This window comes from Brienomyrus brachyistius, chromosome 21, assembly GCF_023856365.1.
Source record: "Brienomyrus brachyistius isolate T26 chromosome 21, BBRACH_0.4, whole genome shotgun sequence".
In the NCBI taxonomy this organism is placed as follows: Eukaryota; Metazoa; Chordata; class Actinopteri; order Osteoglossiformes; family Mormyridae; genus Brienomyrus; species Brienomyrus brachyistius.
Window position 1 is genome coordinate 6,727,416 of NC_064553.1, and position 23,047 is coordinate 6,750,462.

Sequence of the window (23,047 nt, forward strand, 5' to 3'; positions counted from 1 at the left end):
AAGCGACCGCGCCGCATTATGGGAAATTGAGTTTCTCTGGCCCAATCGTGTCATAAAAGAGCCATTGACGTTTCTTTTCTGCGAGAACTTCAACCAACGCTCACGTGCTTTATTTAAAACACCGCGTTACTGTTAATATTGGCTAAAACAGGTATGTAAATTTTTGTATAAATACTGAAAGAATGAAATTAATAAATAGTAGAGTAGCCAGCCGCTAATCAAGATTTTTATTGTGTAGTCTCACTGTGTGTATGTACAGCTGTTAACTTACCATTAAGTAATTTGTTTGCATCCATACTCTGAACCAGCTACATTCATTAGACTATCAAAATGAAAACAGTGTTTTCTTTCTGGATTGTTATGTGTGTGTATGCTGGTAAACCAGTAAGCCAGTTAGCCGACAGAAAATCCATGCGGTGACTTGTTCCTGCTTTTAGTTTGGCTTGTTAGTTATCTAGCTAACTAAAGTTTACGCGTGTTAGTACAGTGAAATGTAACGTTCCAGAGACTGGAAGTTCACTGGGAGAATTTGTGACCAGTACAGTTCATCGGTATGTACACACAAGACTCTTAATGGAACCATATGGTAATTTATCTCTGAACAAAAATACAACTCAGTAATTTAGGTTTGCTTTATTATTTTCATATCCTTCCTGTCAATGCACATATAATTTAGATGCAAATGAAGCTGTCACTGAGTCTCTTAAAGCAAACACTTATATGACTAAGTTATTTTCAGTGTACCTTCACCATGGGAAGAGGCTACATTGTGGAGGCTTTGGTGGAACAATACCTGGTCAACCTCCAGACTGTAGATGCGTCTTGTATTAGTGGAATCTTGATTGGACAGGTAAAGTTTGTGTTGTTTTCCTGCGCATGTAAATATTTGAAGAAAAGATGTGGTTATGTCATAAAAAAAATTGAAGATGTATTTCCCACTGTCCAAATATGCTGACATGCAGCTGTGAATGCGATGTTAGTGGTGTCAAATGGTGTACTATGGGTCTCCCTGCAAAGTGTTCGTCCCAGAGGGATTATGTGGTGCTGGCAGCACGGACGCCGCAGAAAGACGCAGGGGCAGCGCGCGGGTGCTCGCTTGGTGACATCGATGCCGATTGGGTCACGGAGCACGGCCGACAGGTGAGCGCCGCACGCAGCCTTAATGACCGCGCTGCTCAAGTCACAGCACACTCCAGAATTTTTTTCCAATGATCAAACAACTTTTCACGATATTGTAAATATCTATAAATATACTTAACGGGGCTTTTTGCTATATATTTGTAAATGTGACAGAGGTAATTAGATATGCAGTAACTAGTGATGACCAATTGAAACTTCGTGAACCATTTGCTGTATTTTCTGACACCACTAGATGGTGCTCTCTATTCAAAAAAGGGCTCAATTCATGCCCCAAAGCAAACAAAGATAGAGCAAATGGTTCATCAAGCTTCATTTGGCCATCACTAATAGTAACGCTGTCCCCCCCCCCCCCCCCCCCCCCACAGGCTTCACGGATGTTACCAGGAGGTTTGTCTGTTCTTGGTGTGTTTCTGATCACGCCCCCTGACCTGTCAAAAGAGGCCCAGAACACCCTGAGGAAGGTATGTATAGCATTGACTAAAATATCCATTAATATTAAGTAATACGGTCTGCGCGGTTTGTTATCCAGATTAGTAAAATTTATTGTTTTTGCGATGTTATGTTTTTCTCCAGCTGGTCTATGCTATGGAAAAGCTTATATCGATGGGAAGGTTGTGGAATCTCACTGATGAAGATGTATCTGAGAGGGTGGGGCTACACATCTGCTCAAAGACAAAGAAGTATCCTTCACTGAACCGACCTGGCACTAACAGACAGGGCACGTTTTACATTGCATAGCAGGCAGTGACACGTACAGCTGTTTTTCTGTAGTGTATGTATATATGACAAGCTTCTGGTAGTAATATGGTCATCACACAAAATAGTTTAAATTGTTTGTAGAAATGTCAGTGTGCTTCCAGTGACTGTCTGGGATAAGTAGCTAGAAAATGGATGTAAATGTATATTTAAATTTGAATTGTTAATTAGTCACAAGTATCTAGTTCTTGGCACTTATGACATTATTAATTGGAGGAATATATCTTAACTGAGACAATACAGGGCTGTTTGTCGCACATTTGATGTCCGGGACCCCAAGGTTAATATGAAAATTATATCACCATATAATTGTTGTGAAGTGTTTGCAATTTTAGAAATAATCGTGAATTTAGTAGTTGTTTTAACACAGTGAACACAGTTTCCTGGCTCATTAAACAGAGTTGTTTCAGAAGATTTAAGAGTCACAGTGAAGTCCAACTGTGTGATATAGTTTTTTCTATCTGTGGTGGTATCTTAAGCTTTGCTGTGTGATGAGGTCTTCTCAAGTAGAGCATTCCTGTGGGATTTCAATTGCACTTGCAGAGTTCCGCTAAGCCTGCAGATTGGAAGTACCAGTCTGATGTGTTTGAATCCTGGCCTGTCTTAAAATGCTCCGTTGATTTGGATTTATATTTTCCCTTGTCGGAAACGTCGCCCGAAAACCTGGAAAGAAGTGTGAAGGTAATCCTGGTGTTGAACTTCCTGTTATTTTGGGCACACAAGTTGAGCTTTACGCAGTGCAACCCAGAGTTAGTCGGATTACAGTGCACCATTAGCCAGTTACTACTTCGTTTAAATCGGAAGTAACCAGAGAGAGGTGGTTTGTTGATATGGTAACTATTTTTTTAATTTAAATTTTTATTTGACCCTTTTTTACAGATTGGCCTTCAAAAATGGGCGAAGCAAATGGAGTCTAGTGTTTGTCTCATTAATGGAAAGCATTCAGATAGTGACGCTGAACTGTTGACAGGGCAGGTGAGCGATCTCCACAGTTTCACAAACTAGGACATTACGCACCATGAATCTTCAATTCAGTGACTTTCTTCTCCCCCCCCAGACAAACTTACATTTGTTTTTTTTTAGAGAAAGAATGCCAAGGGGCATCATCCGAACTTTCGCATTCAGATCATGCTCCCTACGGTAAGGATTTGTGGGTTTTTAATCAACCTGTGTGGCTCTTTGGGTTAGGTGTCATTGATCGGAAGGTTGCTGGTTCAAATCCCGAGGTTGGCTGAGTGATTTCACTATTAGGCCCTTGAGCAAGGCCCTTACCCTCCAGTTCCTCCAGGAACTGGATGGACGGGTGTTGTAACGTGAAAGAAAGTCAGGAATATTACAAGGGCCCCTGAGTGACAGTGGCCCTAAAAAGTCAGGAGCATAATGGGATTGGTCGCAGTTGGGTGCCTGATTTGATATGCTTTTATGGGACCCAAAATATTTAACGGCACCCCTACCTTAATGACCCTGCTTTCACAATTGTGTATTGCTTTTAATAATCGGTTAACCCTCTTGAGTCGAAGGCATCGTCGGCGATGCCGCGTATCTTTCTTGTGTATTTTAGTTTACAATTCACTGAAATATCATTGTAGAAACATGAAATCTCTCTCTTTTCAAAACTTCTATTCGCATTCTAAATAGCCGCATTTCCGCGTATTGAAATTGCATTCGCATGGTAATTAGATGAACAATGCAATGGTGAAATGCGATCCAGATACATCCCCATCAGCGCCATAAAAGGGGGGGGGGGGGATGTGGCCAGGTGTGAATGGCTCATTCATACACATGAAAGCTGCTTCATATTCAATGGAAGGAGACCAGAAATAGTGACATGAGTTTGGTTTTTCTTATTTATTTATCCAACTGAATGTTGCAACTACACCATTTAGTCATCGTCATGTAGCCAAGACTCTGGTGATCAGATATCTGGGATCAAAACAAACTGCCACCATTGCTTACTATGTACTTTTTTATAATTTTTCTGCAAGTGTTCCAAACTGCATTTTGCAATGTCTACACTATGATGTCAGATTACAGACTTCACATAAATCTGACATATTTACAAAGTACACTAAGATTAAGACGGGTTTAATGCCAAAACAAATATATAAGAAACAATTTATTTGCCATGAATTAAGTTTATGATACTGAATGAAATGTGTGACCATGCCCCAGTCAGTGACAGTGTGGAAGAGGTCATTGGTCTTGGCCTGGTTTTGGTGCCTGTTGATCCCGTTTTGGTGGCTGCTCTCACTCAGGTGTCTGTGTCGTGCTCCACAGATGAGCTCCACGCCGGGGGAGCAGCGGAGCACTGCGGTTGTGGAGGCATGCAGTGGCTCCCTGACTCTGGCAGGGGTCCTGCACTGCAGAGCCTACGTACACAGCCACAAGCTGAAGGCCAGACGGGCTGCTGAGGTTAGCTGACAATTGTGTCTGATGGCTCCTGGATATGGCCAAATGAAGCTTCATGGTTTAGTTTGGGACGTTCTTTGAGCCTATTTATGAAGCAAGAGCACCGTCTGGTGGGGTCAAAAATGATTTAAGCTTCAGCAGGCCATCACTATTGGCTCCCTGGAGCTCCAGGTTCTGCCACGTTCATTTATCCTCCGTCTCTCACCCCGACAGGCCATTAAAAGGGATATAATGAACACACTGTCCAACAGAACAGAGATGTTCTTTGAAGATCTCCTCATTAATGAGGGAGATGGTGGCAAAGGTATGGTCCCTTGGTTTTTGTTTGTCATCCAGTGAAAAGTCCACACTTAATGTATCTCACAAGTGACATTTTTAGCATCTCAGAAATATTTCTTAATGGTTATTTGTAAAAATTAGGTTGAACACCAGATGGCGCTGTTGATGTACTCAATTTTCATTAAATGCCTAAGTATGCTTCAAGTGTACATGGTACAATTAACTGTTTAAGTGCATCCTTCACATTCTTGCCAATAAATACAAGATAATATGAGCTGGAAGAAATAGCAACAAGAAATAGATAAGGTGAAATGATTAGATATTTTCTACACTTATGTTTGTATATATGCATATATACATATATGTACATATGTATATATAAATGGTGTGTAAATGTGCGATAGGTTGGTTGGTACCCCAACCTGATTTGTTCCCTGCCTTGCGCCCGTAGCCTCCAGGATAGGCTCTGGATCCCCCCCCCTCCCCACACCCGCGTCCCTGAATAGGATAAACAGTTACAGAAGATGGATGGATGGATGGATGTTAGATATTGAGAGCACAACACCGTTGACTTGTCAAGCGGGGACCTCAGTTGTTAATAGCTTTGAAATTTTCTGAATTGAACTTGCCTTTTATTTCAAAGTCATTCGTAACTTGTGTAACTCTTTAATTTTGATTTCATTGTCGGTTTCAGTTGCATGCTGAAAGCCTTAAGGTGGGTAATAGCAAAAGGGAAACTTAGAACATCTAATGCATTCACTATGAGTAACATTTATAACGGCTTCAAAACACAGTTCATATACACAGCAATGATAGTGTACTGCAAGCAGTATAACAGCACTGCATTAAACTTCAAACATGAAAACTACACCTTGACTTGACTGACAGATGTTCATATGGAAATCGGTATGTGAGAAACATTCAGACAGCAGTTTGTGAAGCCACCTGTTCTGTGTTTTTAATGTAGACAATAAAAAATAATCAGTAGACCACTTAAGGCAAGGAAGTGATGTTTCCCCTGACAGAGAGCTTTGAAATTTTTTTATAAGGAGTTGTATTCAAAGTCTTGCTCAGATCACGTGTTTATGTGTGTAAGGGACAGGAAGAAAAAGTTGTGCATCTTCAGCTGTCTGTTAACCTATTAATCCATTGCTCTGGAGATGAGAATACCGCATGTAGAGGAATGTGCACTGTGAAAGCTCAGAATTCAGTGTTCGCTGACTCGAATTGTACAGCCTCCATTGCCTTTTAGAATTTACGCTTTTGTGCACTTTGCCTTCGGATAATATGCAAAAAATCAATTAAAACTAGATGGGTAGCTCTGTCTTTGACGTCTGTGCGGCAATTTGACGAAAATTCAAACTACCATTTCATAAGCCCAACTAAATAACCTCATTCAGTCCGGTTAATCCGGTTCGGGTTTGTCTGACGTTACCGTCACTGCCTATGATGACAAATGGGTCTCGGAGTTCTATTTCATTTTCTCGTTTACTGTAGACGGTCAATTAGTGTAGCCCTGGAAGGACAGACTTTAGCCCTTGCATCACTGGGCGTTTATGATTTACTAACATGGAAGGAATTTGCTTTGTAAAGATGTCCTTTCTTCCTATTTAAAAAAAGAGCTTTGTTCACTTGTTAGTGGGAAGTATAGTATCTCTTTAGTCTATATTCTTTGTTTGAATGTTGTGCTAATTTCTAATTGTAATGTTAATTTCTTTTAATTAGAAGAATTGGAATTAGGTGATCAGTGGTCATTGTTGACAACACACAACCCGAAATGTGTCCTCTGCATTTAACTCATATGTGACATTGTGACTTAGCAGAGGGTAGCTAATTCAGCACCCCGGGGAGCAGTGCTTGGGGCCATTACCTTGCTCAGAGTACCTCAGTAATGTCTTGCTGGTCGGGGATTCGAACCTGCAATCTTTCAATTACATGTGCGCTTCCCTAACCATTAAGACACCACTGCTCACACCTTACCAGTCTGCCATAGCTCCTAGTGGTGTGTGATACAGTGGGTTAGGTCTCATTGCTTGTAATTGGAAGATCGTTGGTTCAAATCCCAGCCTCGCCAGGATAGCCACGTGTCAGTTGATCTCTCAAGCTCCTTCATAAATGTCCTGACCTTGCACTTGGACCTTTAAGTTTCATTCTCCTCTGCTTATATGTGTGTATGTCTCAAAGGAGAGCATGATGGCGTATGTGACAAGTAGCATTCCAATGTACCTGTGCTCATATTTGTGCAAATGGCAAACGAAGTGTCATTTCATGTCATGCTGTTTTGTTCCCCAGGGAAAATAGCATCACAGCAGCCTCTTCCACAGCGGGTCTTTGCCCCCTTGCCAGGCACCAGTCTCAGCGTGTGTGACTACATGTTCCCCGATGAGGATGCAGCAGAAGTGAGAGAACGCTTGAAGGAGACGCTGGACTTTGACATCCCAGAAGAGCAAATAGATATGACCCAGGAGGTCATAACTGGTAAGTTCCTGTGGCATCATATATATTTTTTTGTGTGTATTATTACTATGACACATTAATAGGCACTTGATGTTGGGTCATGATGCGGTGGAAGTATTGCACCTTGAGTTTGGGAGATGGCCAGTTGTTTCGGGAATATTCCCTACCCTGAGCCTCCCTCGACCTACTAAGGAACTAATGTTTACACCCTTTTTTGTCACATGCAGTAATAGCCCTCCACCCCACCCTGCTAGTTATGACACGTTTGTGACTCTGATAAATTGGGCAGATATTTTATGAAGGCTGGAAACGGTAATGAATGGGTAGTCTCAGGTTTTAAATAAGTGACGACTATGCTGGGGGAACATGTACCTTTCACCCGAGAATTCAGCTTCAGTTGAAACTTGGTAGTAGACCTTCTGAAATCATCTATTCATCGCTTATCCAGCATTTGGCTGGGTGCAGCCTGAGCCTGAGCCTTCGCCTGGAAGTACAGCACGCGTGCAGAACGTGTATTACCGAAATGTCTCATTATAACCTGATTTTGAACATCTGTGCACCAGTCTGGGGGGGGGGGGGACGGTGGCTCGGAGGGTAGCGCTGTTGCTGAGTACCAGCATGTTTGGGTTGCGCAGCTCATTCGCCCTCATATTCTTCCCACGTCCAGGTTTCCTCCTGGTATTCCAATTTCCTCCCACAGTGCAAAGATATGCAGCACTATCTCTAAATTGCCTGTACAATTATAACTTAATTAGCTTTTATCCAAAAGGAAGGTACATTGTGGAAAAACAGGACCCAGCTCTGCCGACACTAGGATTCCAACTGGTGATTTTATGATCACAGACAATATTATTGTCATTTTATGCCCTGATATAATGATAAACTCACAGCATAATAATGCCGGAATGTATCAGTACACACCCACGTGAAGCACCTTGGGGTGACTCTGTTGTGAAAGGCGCTATATAAAATCAAATTGAACTGAAATTGAAGTACACCCTTTGAAAGAGCATTGAACTTCTTCATTCTAAAGCATGTTCAGACATTGCAATTGGAATGTGAAAAAAATAAAAGTATCCTCAATAAACAAAACACAAATAAAAAATGCCGGCGGTTCACGAACGCTGTGGTCTACAAACAATTTGGTTCGCGACCAGAAATTTTTGAAAAAAAATGCATTGGTTCACGTGCAAAATTTGGTCACTGAACAGACCCCTCGACCAGATTCCTTTTATTTATACTTGTGTAACACCGGCGGCGTGCATGACGCAGCCTGTCCCAGCATGTCCCAGCATGCAGTTGTAAATAGAAGGACCGCAACAGGCAACCAAAGAGCACCGAACCCAAATACACAGACAGGAAACACAAGGTTGTCAGACGCCGAACTGCAAGATGCACACATGGTGGAAGATTTACATACGCTAAATACACGCGAGGATCGGACCGGGTACACACAAGACACGAGCAAACACACACATGACAGTAGGGAAATGCTACCATTAACATTAACAGCAACAACAATGCAAGGGTTAAGGACTGTTAGTAAAGAGCATGATCTCCCCGGCAAGCAAGTCTCCATGTATCTCTCTGCTCCCGCGACGCCTCAGTCCGCCCTTCGCCACACTATATATTATGTTTTTCTTTTAAGGTTTTTAACTATAAAAACCAGAGAATGAACAAAAATGCATTATTTAGTAGTCTTGTGGATGAATGAATGGAATTTCAGTGCTTTCTTATGGGGAAAAATTGCCTTGGTTCGTGTACAAATTGGTTCACGACCGTTTTCCTAGAGAGGATTGTGTGCGTGACCTGCAGGTGATTCATCAATGTTGTTATCCTTTTGATTTTTTTTTTATTTACTTTTTATGTTGTTATAAAACTTTTTTTTTATAATTTTTTTATTAAATACAATTTTATTTTAATTATGTAAATCTGTTTAGCAGTTATATATTTTACTTCAGGTTATACTAACTACAGTGGCGCCTGCAGTTCACGAATACAATCCGTTCCAGGAAAGTGCTAATACCAAGGTTAGAAAAAATGCTCAAAGTTATGTCCATGTATCGTTAGTTGGTATCGTAATTATCGTAACAGGTCTAGGTTAGACACCGCCCCCAATGTGGTCCCGATCGGGGATAAATGGTTGAAAGATAAATGGATCTTTCATTAAGAGCGTTTGTTAACAAACTGTCGTAGTTGTGCTGCATTCGCACATCATTTTCCTCAGTATTCAAAAACATTTTTACTGCTTGTATTTTTCCAGTTAATTCAAAAGTCGTTTCGGAAGAAAAGCCAGGCGATGTGCTGCAGGCTCAGGCCGAGTCTCCCGGAAACCAGAAGGTGGTGCACCACTATGTCGGTACGTGAGTCCTGTCACGTTAACGGTAGCAAGTTTTTCCTCCATGCCACGTGCTCGGGAAAATGAGGCTTTCTTATGCTCTAGAGACATGCCTTGGCAGTGGGTTGGGTAGCTGGAGCATAAATCAGTCTCTAATTGTATAGTCATACCTGAGCTTACGACTCCCTCCGGGTGGGACAGCAGGCAGAGCCAGATGACATGGGGGGGGGGGGGGAGAGAATTTCCTTTGGGGGGTCAAGAGTGATTAGAGGGTTTAGCAAGAGCAGGGTGGGCGGAGTTGAGACAAAAGATGGCCATCAGCGGAGGTGGTGGGGGCGCGAGGTGGAGTGGGGTGGGGTTGAATAGATACAGTAAAAACAAAAGGGGCCAGACCCGCCCTCAAGGCCTGGCCGGAAGAGAGACACTCACGGGTACACCTGGAGACACGCACTCCCTAACAACGCAGATGCTGTGGGAAAAGGTGAAAGTATGTGAACTTACACCTATCTGACTCACTGGGCTGGTGCACCCCCTGTCCCTGCGCCGAGCTTTGAAGGCCAGCCATTGATTCCGCCACATAGCTGCAAATGTTTTTGTTTTTTTTTCTTTCTGTATGTGGGTGCCGTTCCTCTGAGTTTGACATGATCCCACGCCAATGGAATGCAGGAGCTAGGAGACCAGGACTCCGTAAACTTCATTCTATAACCTGATTCTTAATTGAATATGTATTCCATTGGGAAAATAATTTAAATTTATATATTTTTTTTATTAATATGGATTGCTGCTAGATAAAGAGAGTAGACCGCAAGTCTGAAGTTCTAATGCTTATGCAGATCTTAAATGAAATCTAAGAATTACATTATTATTAGTCTATCAGTAATAAGAAGATATTATGTGATTATTTATTAATTCTGTGATGCCATGGTCATTTGAAGCACTGCGTGTCAGGACAGTATTACAGGCTTGTGAGGCCACAGAGTGTGCAAATTCCCACCATGTTTAAGATTCATCATGGATAATCATTTCTCACCCTCATGTTTGTCACCTAGGTGTGGCACTGGCCGCTGGAATCGCTGTCCTTGCATCTGCTGTGTCGCTGCTCTACCTGAACGACTGAGTGCGAGAGGAGCACACGCTCATGCACGCCGCAAGGTGCCAACAACCTAATCTGATTTCGCACCCGTCGATAAGTCAAATCGCTATATTGTTGCTTCCCACACATCAAAAGAAATTACGATCCTTGTCACTAATATTAGTTGTGTTTTTGTTATTTGTTGCATCATCTTATTCTGGTCTGTCCAGTCATTTCATCTTCTGGCAGAGAATCCTGCTAAGTATATAGAATTTCCCAGGAAGAAATACAGCTAACAACTGGAAGAAATGTATGAGTATATTCTCTTTGCCTCCCCCCCCCCCCCCCCCCCAATCCATCCCTCCTTCCCGCATTACCCCAGGTTCACCTTCTCAAACATATTGCCACATGCAGTCACAGTCACCCTTAACTCAGGCCTGATATCTTTTCTGGGGAAAAACTCGGACACAAGAAATCACAATGATTTAGGGCTGAGCAATTTAATTCATCTCCGGAGGAGGTTATTTGTTTGAACCTTTGGCAGAGCAAACATAAGAACGTTTCTTGACTTAAAGAAAGCACACGTGATGCTTTAATCGAAGCACAACCCTGACATGAACTGCTGAATTGCGGTGGCGTTTCCCCTCTGGGCTGCCCCAGCGTCGTTTTGTGGTCCTGCAGTCAGACGCGTGTGCGTGTCTCGGGCACGAATGCCAGGGCGTGAAATCACAGACGTGGCTGGGAGTCCGTGGTGACTCAGTAACGGGAGGGGTGAACGTGGATTATACTGCCCGGACATGTTCTAGATGAAGGGCCCGCCGCACGAAACCGTGGGCGTCGCACACTTCCTGAGGACGAAACTCCTGCGGGCTGACATGAGAAAGGCGGACACGTGCGAGCTGCAACACAGCAGCCACTTCCCCATCTCAGATCCATTTCTTTCTTTCTAGTAATCATTTAACTAAATAATCATTAAATTTTTAGTATTATTTATCATATTCTATATATATAACATTAGTTATCATATTCTAAGAAGTGTTTCCCAGAATGTCTTGGAATTATGGAATCCATCCATCCATTTTCCAAACCGCTTATCCTACTGGGTCTCGGGGGGGTCCGGAGCCTATCCTACAAGCAATGGGCACAAGGCAGGAAACAACCCAGGATGGGGGGCCAGTCCATCGCAGGACACACTCACACACCATTCACTCACACATGCATTCCTACGGGCAATTTAGTAACTCCAATTAGCCTCAGCGTGTCTTTTGGACTGTGGGGGGGAAACCGGAGTACCCGGAGGAAACCCCACGACGACATGGGGAGAACATGCAAACTCCGCAAACCCAGGCGGAGACTTGAACCTGGGTCCCAGAGGTGTGAGGCAGCAGTGCTAACCACTGCACCACCATGCTGCCCCTGAATTATGGAATTTCAAATTAATTTTTCATTTACGCCAGTTTACACCCAGGGGGGTTGAGTACTTGGACTGCACATTGTCAGTCTTAGAGTTTTATTCTTTTTTTTCCAGGACATCAGTTTTCCCTGATTTACAGGTTACTTGACCCACTAGTGGCTGCGAATTCAGTGAAACTGAATGTAGAGAGAAACATTCATCCTTACTCTGTAGATGACGGTCAACTATGGTGACAGACAACACGAAGCTTATTTATACATTTCTGCACATACGCCAAACCACATCAGCGATTTGATTGGCAGAGTTGAAATTTGATGCGCCCAGGAAGGTGTCGTGTCAATTTGTATGGTGTATGTACATTCAGGTTCAGGGGCCAGTTACAGTATATGTGCATTCACGTTTAGGGGTCAGTCACCTGTGTTCAGTTTAGGCATTGACCATCATATGACCAGTCTAATTGTGTGACCACGTGTTTTCATTTTACTGCTTATGTTATTCTTGGTCATAGGCTGTATTTGTAGATTAAGTAGGGTTTAGCTTTTGCACACCCCTCTGAAATAATGGCTTGCACCTGCAACTAGAGCTTGCTTCCGTGGGCCAGGTCCACCGCACACTCTGAATAGGGCCGTTCACACCTCTCTGATCTGAGAACATTAACAGTTTCTCCATGCCAAGTCACACCTGACCACGTCTCAGAAATTATTTTCACTTAGAAGCCACGAACCCGACAGAGCCAGAGCCCACAGACGGACCAATCACATTTCAGCACGTGATGCTTCGGAATGCAGTTATCAAGATGGAATCTGTGTCAAATGAACATGCCGATTATGTCACATTGAAACTTTGCCTAATATTACAATGAACCTGGGCCCAAATTCACAAAGCATTTTATCTTACCACTCCTAAATCACACAAAGTTTTTAACTAAGAGTTTTTTCCTAAAACCTATTCACAAAGTGGTTGACAGCAACTTTTAGTTAGCTTTGGAGTTGGCTCTCTTCCTAAGAGTGAGGCTGACGTCAGTTCTCATGCACAAGCTTGCCTGTGATAACCATAGGGTTTGGTAGATGAGAGGCCAGTGTGTGCTGGTGAAAATGTGCACGCAACATCCCATAAAAACAAATACAGTGGAAACCGCTTATAGTGATCATGGTTATAGTGGTCAACTGCTTATGTGGATCGAAAAGCTTGGGACAGAATCATCCATGTACAAATTTTGTTTGATTTATTCACTTATAATAATCAAGTAGCCTGCTTACAGTGTTCATTTTTGGTCTTTTTAAACATTGCAACATATAGAATAAAATATTAGGAGTCTTACATAATAACTGACATGCCCGTAATTTTTTGTTGTTTCTCCTAAATGGGCATGTTAGGACCTACTTTGTCTTAGGATGCTTTGTGAATACAAGCCCTGAACTATATCTCTAAATGCCTTAATAATTTTCCAGGAGTTTCATATAGTTTGTTTCCTGGTTGATGCATTTTTTGTTTGTTTGCCACACACCCTTGTAAAGCGCCTTGGGGCAATTCTGTTGTGAATGGCGCTATGAAAAATAAACTGAATTGAATAAACTATCCAGATATGGTGTTTGTTTAAGGTGGCATAGTAAGGCAACACTAAAGCACCTAAGAATTCTGACTGTAGTTCAATCTGTGTGCATGAGGGGCTGCGTTCAAACCCGCACATATATGTGCATTATAACTAGGAGATGTCTGTGGCTGTTAGAGGCTATGGTTTCCTCATTCTACGTCGGCATCATCCTCGTCGTTGGGACAAGCAGTGAACACCTTTTCCGGCAAGAATCCGTACTGGTTCAGGAACGCCTCCACATCCACGGCGAAGAACTCCTCGCCCAGGTGCTTCGTAATGTGCAGGAAGTTGCCGAGCAGCTCTCCGGCCTTGTACACCAGCACGGCAGGCAGCACATCGTCCGGGAAGCGGTCGCCGGCACCGGTGCGGGAGGCACGGATCTTGCAGAACTTGATGCCAGGATATTCTGCAGCAAGGCAGTCCAGGCAACCGTTGAGGGCCTCGCAGCCCGGCACGCTGTCCTCGTAGATGTGCACGGCCACCAGGGTCATGCGGTGCTCCTTCTCGATGACGTCCAGGAAGGCCTCGCCGCCATCCAACTCACACACACCCTCGAACCTGGGCCCGAAGCTCAGACGCTCGTGCATCTCCTGCATGCACTGTCTGCGGTACTTACGCAGACACATCTCGTCCTCCTGCTTGATCAGCTCGTACTCCTGCGTGCTCATCTGCTTGGCAGTGGGTATGGGAACAAATAGCAGACTCAAGAACAATAGTTAAATCCTAGGATTACTTATCTGATTCATGTAGCAGTTACAGTTTCTATTGATTATTCACACTTGGCTAGTTAGTGGCACTTCCTGAGAACTGCTAGGAGTTTCAGTTGACCTCTGACCTTGTTCCTTAGCTTTTTGACTGTAGCAAAGACATTGGGAGGAGGCTAATGGTTAATAGGACTAGTACGTGGGATTTTTTGATGAAGTGAGGGCCATAAGCAGGCTTGTGCAGATGCAGCGATGTCTGAGCGCTTGCTAGGAGGCACTGCAAGGCAGTGGAATCACGATCAGATGGCTGACCTTCCGGTTGACTTTTTCACCAAATTCCTCAGGCTTCTGTGGGGTGGACATCTGCCGCAGGAGCTCGCGCTTGCTGGGAGGCATGTTGTCATGGTCCTCAGTCTCCAGCTTGAACTTCCGCCAATCATTGATGACTCCTTTGGGGCCTGCAAGTGCAGTTTTAGTAGTAGAAGAGGCACGGGTGATATTTGATGGCACATGCATGACACAGCAAAGGAGGCCTTATAGATGAAGTCTATGATTCCTCTGATCTTTGAGATTCATTATAGGACAGCCCCTCAAACTCTGCTCCAGCAAGATTGTGGGCCATAGATATGGTTGCCAAACATCCCTAATTTTACAGGATCAAGCCATAGTGTAAAATAAAATGCAACACATTGTGTTTCGTTATGAACCATTATTTATAACCAGTTTTTTCGGACAATGCGATCTCCCTACACCCCACTTGGAAAATTTTTGTGGCGGTGATTGTGGCATCCATTATTTCTTCAGATCAAATGCGGTCAACCTAGCTATGGAATATCTCACCTGTGTGCGTTGCTGGAAGCTCCTCTTCAAGCACAGCGAGACCAGACATTGTGTCCAGGGAGCAGCTGATCCTGTTAGCTAGTTCTGACAGGAAAACACCAGAGACCCTGTGACATCCAGAGCAGCTGATTGTCATAGTATGTTTCTGTTTGTGTTTGTGAGACCTGATGCTTCCCACACATACTCCAAAGGGATAGTTGTTAAAGAGGAATTTTCTACGGGCAGTAAAATCATGTTTTGTAAAAATCAACACACCATGCGGATTCCTGATTATGAATGACTTGACTATGACTATGAATGAGTTTCACATCAACATCCCTGTATTTTTGTAACTCCCCACCACCACCATTTACTCATATCTGGCTTACAGTATTCAATTTACAATGAATCCTTTATGCAATGCAAAGCCAGACTGATCTCGGTGGTGAAATACTGGAAATCATTTTTAACCACCAATTACCAGCTGCGATCATCGCTCCAGGAAGCCGAACCTCCAGGAAGCGAAAAACCTGGATATTTTTCACTTTTGTATTCTGGCTACAATAACCATGAGCAATGACATAATGTTTGAATTTCGGTGAAATTCCCCATTCATGTGTGGAAACGGAAGGTCCAAAATTTCACATCTGCGGAGAGCCCTACCAAAATAAATGATCTCACTTCCTCTGCAATGCAGGTAATTGGAGGACTGTAAGCTAACGCCTGTCCTGCCTACAGCTGGAGGCAGCCCTGCATTCACAGCCACACCTTCCTGCTCAGGAAGTGCCTCCAGACTCTCAGATGCACACGCGTGTGGTTTGTGGCGGTTGACCAAGCAAGGTGCCAGCATGATTTAGAAGAATCGAGGTCGATGTGGTATTAGAGGATTAGCAGTATATCCACTACACCTAATTTATATGGAGTCGTGATGGGTTTAGCTACTGTAGGTGTCCATGAAACTTTGTCTAGATCAGTGTTTCTCAACCCGATCCTCGGGGACCCTCCGACGGTCCATGTTTTTGCTCCCTCCTACAGTAGCTTCCTGCCACACGGTACACATTTTGGCTCCCTCCCAGCTTCTGGCAGGTCCCAGGAAGCAAAAACATGGAGCACTGGGAGACACTGAGAAACCTACTGAATTGGGGGGGAGGGCAGACTATCATCTCTTCTCTGCTCCTTCCAGTTATTGTGGTCCAGTCAGTTTCTCTGAATTTAGGTTCATGGGAATTGGACCCAATTCAGATATTGAAATCGGATTTCTGTAAAAAACAGTCTGTTGGATGCCATCTTCCTTTAATAGTTGTGATTATTAGAAAATGAGCTAGTTAATTTTCTAATAACCAAAAGTGTCTGGCAGTCTGCTCAGTTTCCTGGGAACGGTCCTCCGACTAACAGTGGCAGGCATTTCAGCGTTTCAGTTCCTTGTAGCTGTGGCTTCTGTGCCCACCGCTGCCGTATTGCTTGCGGAGGCAGAATCATTGCTTCCATATTGCATTGCTTGCAGTTGCATGCTTGTGAGTGTCTCCCCTTCCTTGAGCCCTGCGCTTCCAGGGATAAACCCCAGATTCACCACGATCCTGTGGCGGCTGGCCACAATTCCCGCAAAGTCTGGCTAAGAGACACCCAATTACCAGCCGTGTGGCCTCACTACCTGCGGAAGAAGCTTCTAGGTAAATTTTTCCAAGCGTGTGGTACACCAACCCCAGGCATGAGCCACATTTTAGGGCCCCGAATGAGTCAGCGCACGTAAACGCAGCTGATCCAAATCCTCGCTCCTCCTGACCTCGCATACATCCTAGCCGTCTCCCACCACTGTGGAGGGCCCAGATAGTTTACTGCTGTAATAACATTTAAGGTTATTCGAACTTGGAAATGATGTCCGGTTCTGTCACCGGGGGGGGCAGTGACTCATCATGCGTCAAGCTGTGCCATGCTACACTGTCACCCACGCAGATGGATATGGGATCACCGAAGCTTTCGTAGACGTTTCCAAATGCCGAAAGTGCCGACTCACACATGCAAGCTCCGTGCCATGTTACAGGCTTCATGGGTTCCTTTCTCACCAGGGGAAGTCAGGTGACGCTGGTGCATCTTACTGGTTTGTCTGCGTCTGCTTCTAAGAGAGATGCCAGCCTGTTATGATGTATGGTATGAAATCCACGGCTTAACAGAAATCCGTCATCTTGTATGTATTATGCAGTCACGGCAGTCTGTTTGCGTAAATATTTAGGTATTTTGGAAAAATTTTTAAGTAAACTGAAAAACATTCAATTTAAGGATAACATGCCAAGGACGGCAGGAAGAAATTAAGCCCTAAGATACAGATTTATTCTTTGCAAGCCTCTGATGTGTAATGTTAAAGGTTTAACTGTTTCCCCTAGTTAAAAAATCCTTTTTGGTGTCAATGGACATCCAAGCGAATTGTAATACAATGCATCATAGTTTCAGCATACATTTTTGGCGTTGCATCACCAATGCTTTTCTGGTGTACACAACATGCTTCTGTCATGGGAAGGTCACCTCCGTATTTGTTGACTGGGGTAATTGGAAGCGTTTATGGCGTCACCGTTGCATAACAGCCTCTTTTGGAATCCGTTTGTATACCAATTGTAGTTCTACACCATTGACATGAGTCAGAGTCAAATCACAGCCCATTTTAACACCTACGCAACAGTAAACGTTCATTCATACTCACTCATTATTGAGTATTTATTATCGACCATTATTAGTTATTGTCACATACACTTCAATTCCGTGCACTTCAATGCCTTGTGTTATGTATGTCGGTGAAATCAGACGTTCATGAGAATTCTGGCATGTTGCAAATGGGCCACCTCTTTAGAATGTGCTAGAAAAAATAAATAATAAAGGCACTTCTCACCTTTATGGCACCTGTGTCCGCCAGCGATGACCTCTTCTGTGTGTCCTTGTATTCTTAACCACTCTGTATGACGCATTTGGGACTTATTAAACCCCCACCAAGATAAGTCAGGGAGGGTAAGAGGATTCTCTGCATTAGGCACACGTTCGACTGACCAATTAGGTCGCTGCCAAACAAGGACCCGTTGCGAGTCACCTGATGCCTCTTTGGGGTGTCCTTACACTGTGTAGGTGAGGCCTGCTGGGTAATGAGCTGGCGCAGGCTGCCTGCGTGACCCGACAGAGATTGGGCAGAACTTGCCATTGACCTTTTGTTGGCCTTTTTCACGTCTCCATCATTTTCCATAAAAGTGCAGCAGTTGTGGAACTTCCATCAGCGCTCGGCCCTGACCCGGAGGAGATGTAAACATTCCCAGCAGCTAATGCAGGCCTGTCGGGCCGACCTACCTAATGCAGGCCGCAGAAACCATCTTCTTTGGAAAGATCACAGAAGACACCGACTCTACAATTATGAAATGTGGTCCCTATCCATTAAAAAACAGGTGCTAGACCAACCACTGCTTTATGTCGCTCAGTTGATTTCCCCCAGCACTCCAGCTATAGTAGACACATCAACTCTTGTCATTCCGTTGCAAAGTCACATTGCATATCTTGACATGTCTGTTGCCATGGACCTGCAGACACCTACGCAGAAACTCTGGTGGAAGAATTGCTGGCTACATCCAATGATTTTCCTGGAAAGCACAAAAAAAAACATCAACAGCAAGGATGTTGATAAATGGTTTTGTCAGCTGGCACGGGCTGAAGACACTTTAAAATGTGCGCCACACCTACACTGAGCTTAGGGTTCTACATTCCTGCCCCGGTGACTTAACAAAGCTTGTAAAGTCTCACATTTGACCCAAACCTGTTAGATCATGAAAATTCCAGACTCTAGATATCTGCTCGCCTCATAAAACTAACACTCAAAATCACATTTTTTTGTACACACAAACACACACACACAAACGTAATATTAAAGGCTTCATCGCAGTATTTATTTATAAAGTGTCAACTGTTTCTAATCATGGCATTCAGTGTTTACATACTGGTGGGTGTAGGAAGTGTTCATTCGTGACCTTTGTGTCTGACATTTCTTGTTATTTTTAAGATGAGTGTTTTTAGGGTCAAATATGGCGTCGTCTCAATATATACAAGAGCTGCCTTTTCACTCACTGTGAGGGGTGGGGGAGGGGTTGTACATATCAGTTTCTGGAAGCATGCAAAAGTTCTGGAACGGTGCCTCAGTTAGTGTTTTCCTGGGCTTTTGAATAAGAAGAAAGGTGATCTAATCACCGAGAGCTCCAGTCTTATCGGGCCACTTGCTGTTAACCACACAAAAAAAAACAACGATATGCATTGAAATTATGGGAAATTTCTGGGAATTGGTCCTGGGAACGTGCTGCTTCACTCAAATCACCTCGACAAAAAAGATAATTCACCCTGTGTTTCTCCTAGCACTATATCACTGGCCTGTCTTCTGTAATTAACACAGAGTCGGAATTGGTAATATTTCATCTGCTGTCGCAACTTTCAGCCTGCACAGGGAAGGGGAACACCCTGAATGGGATGCCAGTCCATTGCAGCACACGTTTACACACAGTCACGCATTTAACTGCATGTCTTTGGACTGTGTGAGGAAGGGAGAGAGCAGGAACAGCATAGAAGCTTTACGCGCACCGGCTGGGTTTGAAGGCCAAACCCAGGAGGTGTGAGACAGGCATGTGACCCACAGAGCCATCTAAACCTCGAAAAATTATTATGTCACATCAGCTGAATAATAGAATAGAATACAATAGAATACAATAGAATAGAATACCTAAATTGTCATTGCACACAACATGTTTATATGAATCATGTAGCACAAAAATCCAGGTGGTTGCATCAGGAGATATATGTGATGCACAGATATATGTAATCCACACCATCCCTCCAGCAGGAACACGGTGGACAAGCAGCGCGAAAAAACTTAAGCTGTGTTTTGGTTATACAAATCCGTACAGAAAAAGCACAGAAAGGGGGCAAGTGGCAGCATGATGCAGCAGACAGCAGGGCCATGCGGGGTGCACTCTCTCCGCACTCATTACCATAACCTTCATTGATGATGAATCGGTTGTAGAGTGAATTCTTAATTCTCGTAGTACAATGAATGTGTATACAGCATGTGGCTCATCCGTGTGTATTTATTTATATACTTTACTAAACAGTTTTTTTCTACAGTCGTAGATATTTAGGCTTTTGTAAGGGGTCTAAGTCAGTTTGCAGTCTAGGTCCCCGGAACACTATGTATGTTAGTGCTGTTACTTGTCTGACATTTCTGCCTTCATCACCCGCTGCCCAGCATGACACATATCTCCCCATTTTGCATTTTAATCTTGCACAGTTGTTTGCAAAACAAATGTTCGCAGAAACAAAACGGAATAAAATGAAACACATAATGGTCTGATGTGTCACTGGGGGGCAGTGTAACCCAGATCATTTCCACAGTTGTACATTCGGTGATAGCGTGGTTGTGGAAGTAATTTTATGGTGTGTTCCCGTTTCAAAGTGGGGTCGGTTGTTCCTTTAAGCTTTCAGGTACTATGGTGCGGATGCCGGAGAATTCCCAACCTCGCCTTGTGACACCATGGTTTTGAGAAGGTGAGCAATATCGCAGCGGCCCTGGGTGACAAGTGACATGTACAAAGCACACTGGTGATCTGTCTGAAAAAAAATACATTCAGCACTGGAGGGAGATATCGTCATTTCCTTGGTCGTCATCTTGTATGCGGGGTGTGGAGTTTACCTGCAGCGAAGGTGCAGCAACGTCTATTGTTGTTCAGAATCAGCTGGGATTATACAAATATCTCAGGTTGTAGAATGGGAACCTTAACAACAATAATGATTAATAATTACATATTCTTTAATAGAGAAAGCATTGATCTTTGATTTCCTGAACATACTGTGTATAGCACCTGCTTATATACACTACCAGTAAAAAAATTTGGACATCACAGGTTTTTACCACTTTTCCATTTATTTCGAAAACTGCAGTTTTTTTTTATTCTTGTTAAACATCGGAACGTTGAGCGAACATCTATAAATGAAAATATAAGTTAAATGAAACAAGCTTCCATTATATCATGGAAAGAGTATGTAACAGTGCATGCTTGACCTCCTATTGGCTGGTGTGTAAAAACTGTTGACTTTGCCCGGCAGTGCGCGTGCGCGCGCACACACACACACACACACACACACACACACACACACACACACACACACACACACCCATATGTATATGTATGTATGCCTGCCCTTGATCTGCCTTCTCTTTGGTTTTAACCCTTCGCTGTTCCTTTGTTTGTAATTGTGTGTGTGTATGTAATAAACTTCCCGTCGGTGTCTCCCACACTGCGCATGGATCGTCCCACTTGCAGACGTGACCGTAACGTTTGTTTTTGGTGAGGTCTAAAACTTCATAAATGATTTCTTTCTCCGGTAAAATTTTCTAAAAACAAGCTCCAGCATGCCAAAATAAATCTCTATACTAGTCAGAAAAAAAAGATTGTACCAGATTACCAGTACCAGATTGTACCTTTACTTGTCACTGGGGCTGTACCCTCAAGGGTCTGCCAAATGTACCCTAGCTGTAGGTAACTGTACCTTTTAAGGTAACATCCCCAAGGTTCGAACAACATTAATGTACCCCCAATGGTACAAAAATGTTCCTCGGAGTTCGTTTCTGTTTCTTAAAAGGTACATTTACCCTTGAGGGTACAGCCCCATCACAAGAAAAGGTACAAATTGGTAAGCGTTTTTTTCTGAGTGTAGGGTCAAAAAGACACCAGACTTCGGTCAGACAGACAGCTGACCAGTCAAATTAAAGTACAAACTAAAACTGCCAATTCCAAGAAAATCCGTCTTTGTACATGCCCTCAAATAAACTGCTCTTAACATCCATCCATTTTCCAAACCGCTTATCCTACTGGGTCGCGGGTGCTCTTAACATATGCGTCTCAATTGAACACCAAAGCGTGACGACATCGCAAGGGTAATAATAAGCAGCAAACTGCCTGCAGCCGGTTCGCAAGCGGCAGTGATTCTCTCGTGATTCAGTCTACTAAGAAATAAATGATATCTGACCTTTTTACGACATTTTTGTAATCTGCGTGGATCTCTCTGAAGTTCATAGGAGGTCTGCAGTCACGATGAACAAAGGCTTACTAAATATTGATGACAAAGCAGTCTAGTGAAAGTAAAAAAAAAAAAAGTTATGACAGTATGCACAAGAGTACGGAGCCCCTTCGATCTCATCGTAGAAAAAAACTATTATTTCCTTCCCTCGAATTTCTAATTCGTGCTCTCGATTTAGTTAATCGTATCCTCGAATTAGTAATTAGTTCCGCGAATTATGTATTGCTACCCTATTGATCATTCATGGACACAGGGTCATGGAGCGTTTGGATTTAATACAGTTTTATTTTGGTATTGAACTGAAATATACTGACATTCTTTGGGGTTTGGCTGCTAAGCACAACATTTTGATGTCGTTGGCAACATTCAAACGAATTTTACAGAAAAACGGGCAGTTCAGACATTTTGATACTGCAGATGTCATACAGTTCATAAAGTCAGCTAGAGGGTTCTGGAGCGCTACATGGTTAGGGTTTGTGATTACGTTCTGTAAAAATTCTAGTAATCTGTAATAAAAAGCACTAAACCTCAAAAGTTATGTTTGGAGCTTATTTGTGATTTAATTTTTTTTTTAACAATTTAGGAACATGATAAGAGATATATAATACTACAAGGAGGTTGCCTGTCTTCTTTCAAGCCCCTGTAAATGTCACTACTGGAGAGCAGGGACGGATTATGGGTTGTGTGGCCCCTGGGCAAAACGTTCGCGAGGCCCCCCCCACCACCACCACCGGCACCACCACCATAATTCAAGGGCCCTTGGCAGCCAAACGCCCTCCCTATAGGGTCAGGGGCCCTTGTAGGCAGAGGATCAAAGAATGTAGGCCCTCTAAAATAGACAAACGAAAATACATTGTTGATAAGCGTTGCAAGTTGTTTTGGGCTAGGAGCCCCACGGGCCCCCTGCACCCCAAGGGCCCCTGGGCAGCGGCCCTGCTGGCCCGGTCCGTAATCCGTCCCTGCTGGAGAGACC

At 43.5% G+C, this 23,047-nt stretch overlaps 2 protein-coding genes across 2 annotated transcripts; one reads left to right on the forward strand and one right to left on the reverse strand.

Moving 5' to 3' along the window:
- Positions 1–4: 4 nt before the first annotated feature.
- On the forward strand, positions 5–10,627 carry odr4 (odr-4 GPCR localization factor homolog). Its single transcript, XM_048989993.1, has 14 exons — positions 5–151; positions 740–850; positions 1,018–1,140; positions 1,506–1,601; positions 1,714–1,820; positions 2,140–2,176; positions 2,440–2,577; positions 2,776–2,871; positions 2,980–3,036; positions 4,174–4,308; positions 4,519–4,609; positions 6,877–7,062; positions 9,305–9,400; positions 10,429–10,627. The coding sequence occupies exons 2-14, from the start codon at positions 752–754 to the stop codon at positions 10,494–10,496; spliced, it is 1,329 nt and encodes a 442-aa protein (XP_048845950.1). The 5' UTR covers positions 5–151; positions 740–751; the 3' UTR covers positions 10,497–10,627.
- A 2,696-nt stretch (positions 10,628–13,323) lies between these two features.
- Positions 13,324–14,635, reverse strand: pdca (phosducin a). Its single transcript, XM_048989994.1, has 2 exons — positions 14,476–14,635; positions 13,324–14,127 (listed from the first exon to the last, which is right to left on the reverse strand). The coding sequence occupies exons 1-2, from the start codon at positions 14,557–14,559 to the stop codon at positions 13,609–13,611; spliced, it is 603 nt and encodes a 200-aa protein (XP_048845951.1). The 5' UTR covers positions 14,560–14,635; the 3' UTR covers positions 13,324–13,608.
- Positions 14,636–23,047: the final 8,412 nt, after the last annotated feature.

Excerpts from the sequence above, each read along its gene's own strand:
- odr4 (XM_048989993.1), top strand. The coding sequence starts at position 752 with ATGGGAAGAGGCTACATTGTGGAGGCTTTGGTGGAACAATACCTGGTC. Across the intron at positions 1,602-1,713 it reads CCCAGAACACCCTGAGGAAG|CTGGTCTATGCTATGGAAAA; the intron begins GTATGTATAGCA and ends GTTTTTCTCCAG. Across the intron at positions 2,177-2,439 it reads TTGATGTCCGGGACCCCAAG|AGTTCCGCTAAGCCTGCAGA; the intron begins GTTAATATGAAA and ends TTGCACTTGCAG.
- pdca (XM_048989994.1), bottom strand. The coding sequence starts at position 14,559 with ATGCCTCCCAGCAAGCGCGAGCTCCTGCGGCAGATGTCCACCCCACAG. Across the intron at positions 14,128-14,475 it reads GTGAAAAAGTCAACCGGAAG|ATGAGCACGCAGGAGTACGA; the intron begins GTCAGCCATCTG and ends ACTGCCAAGCAG.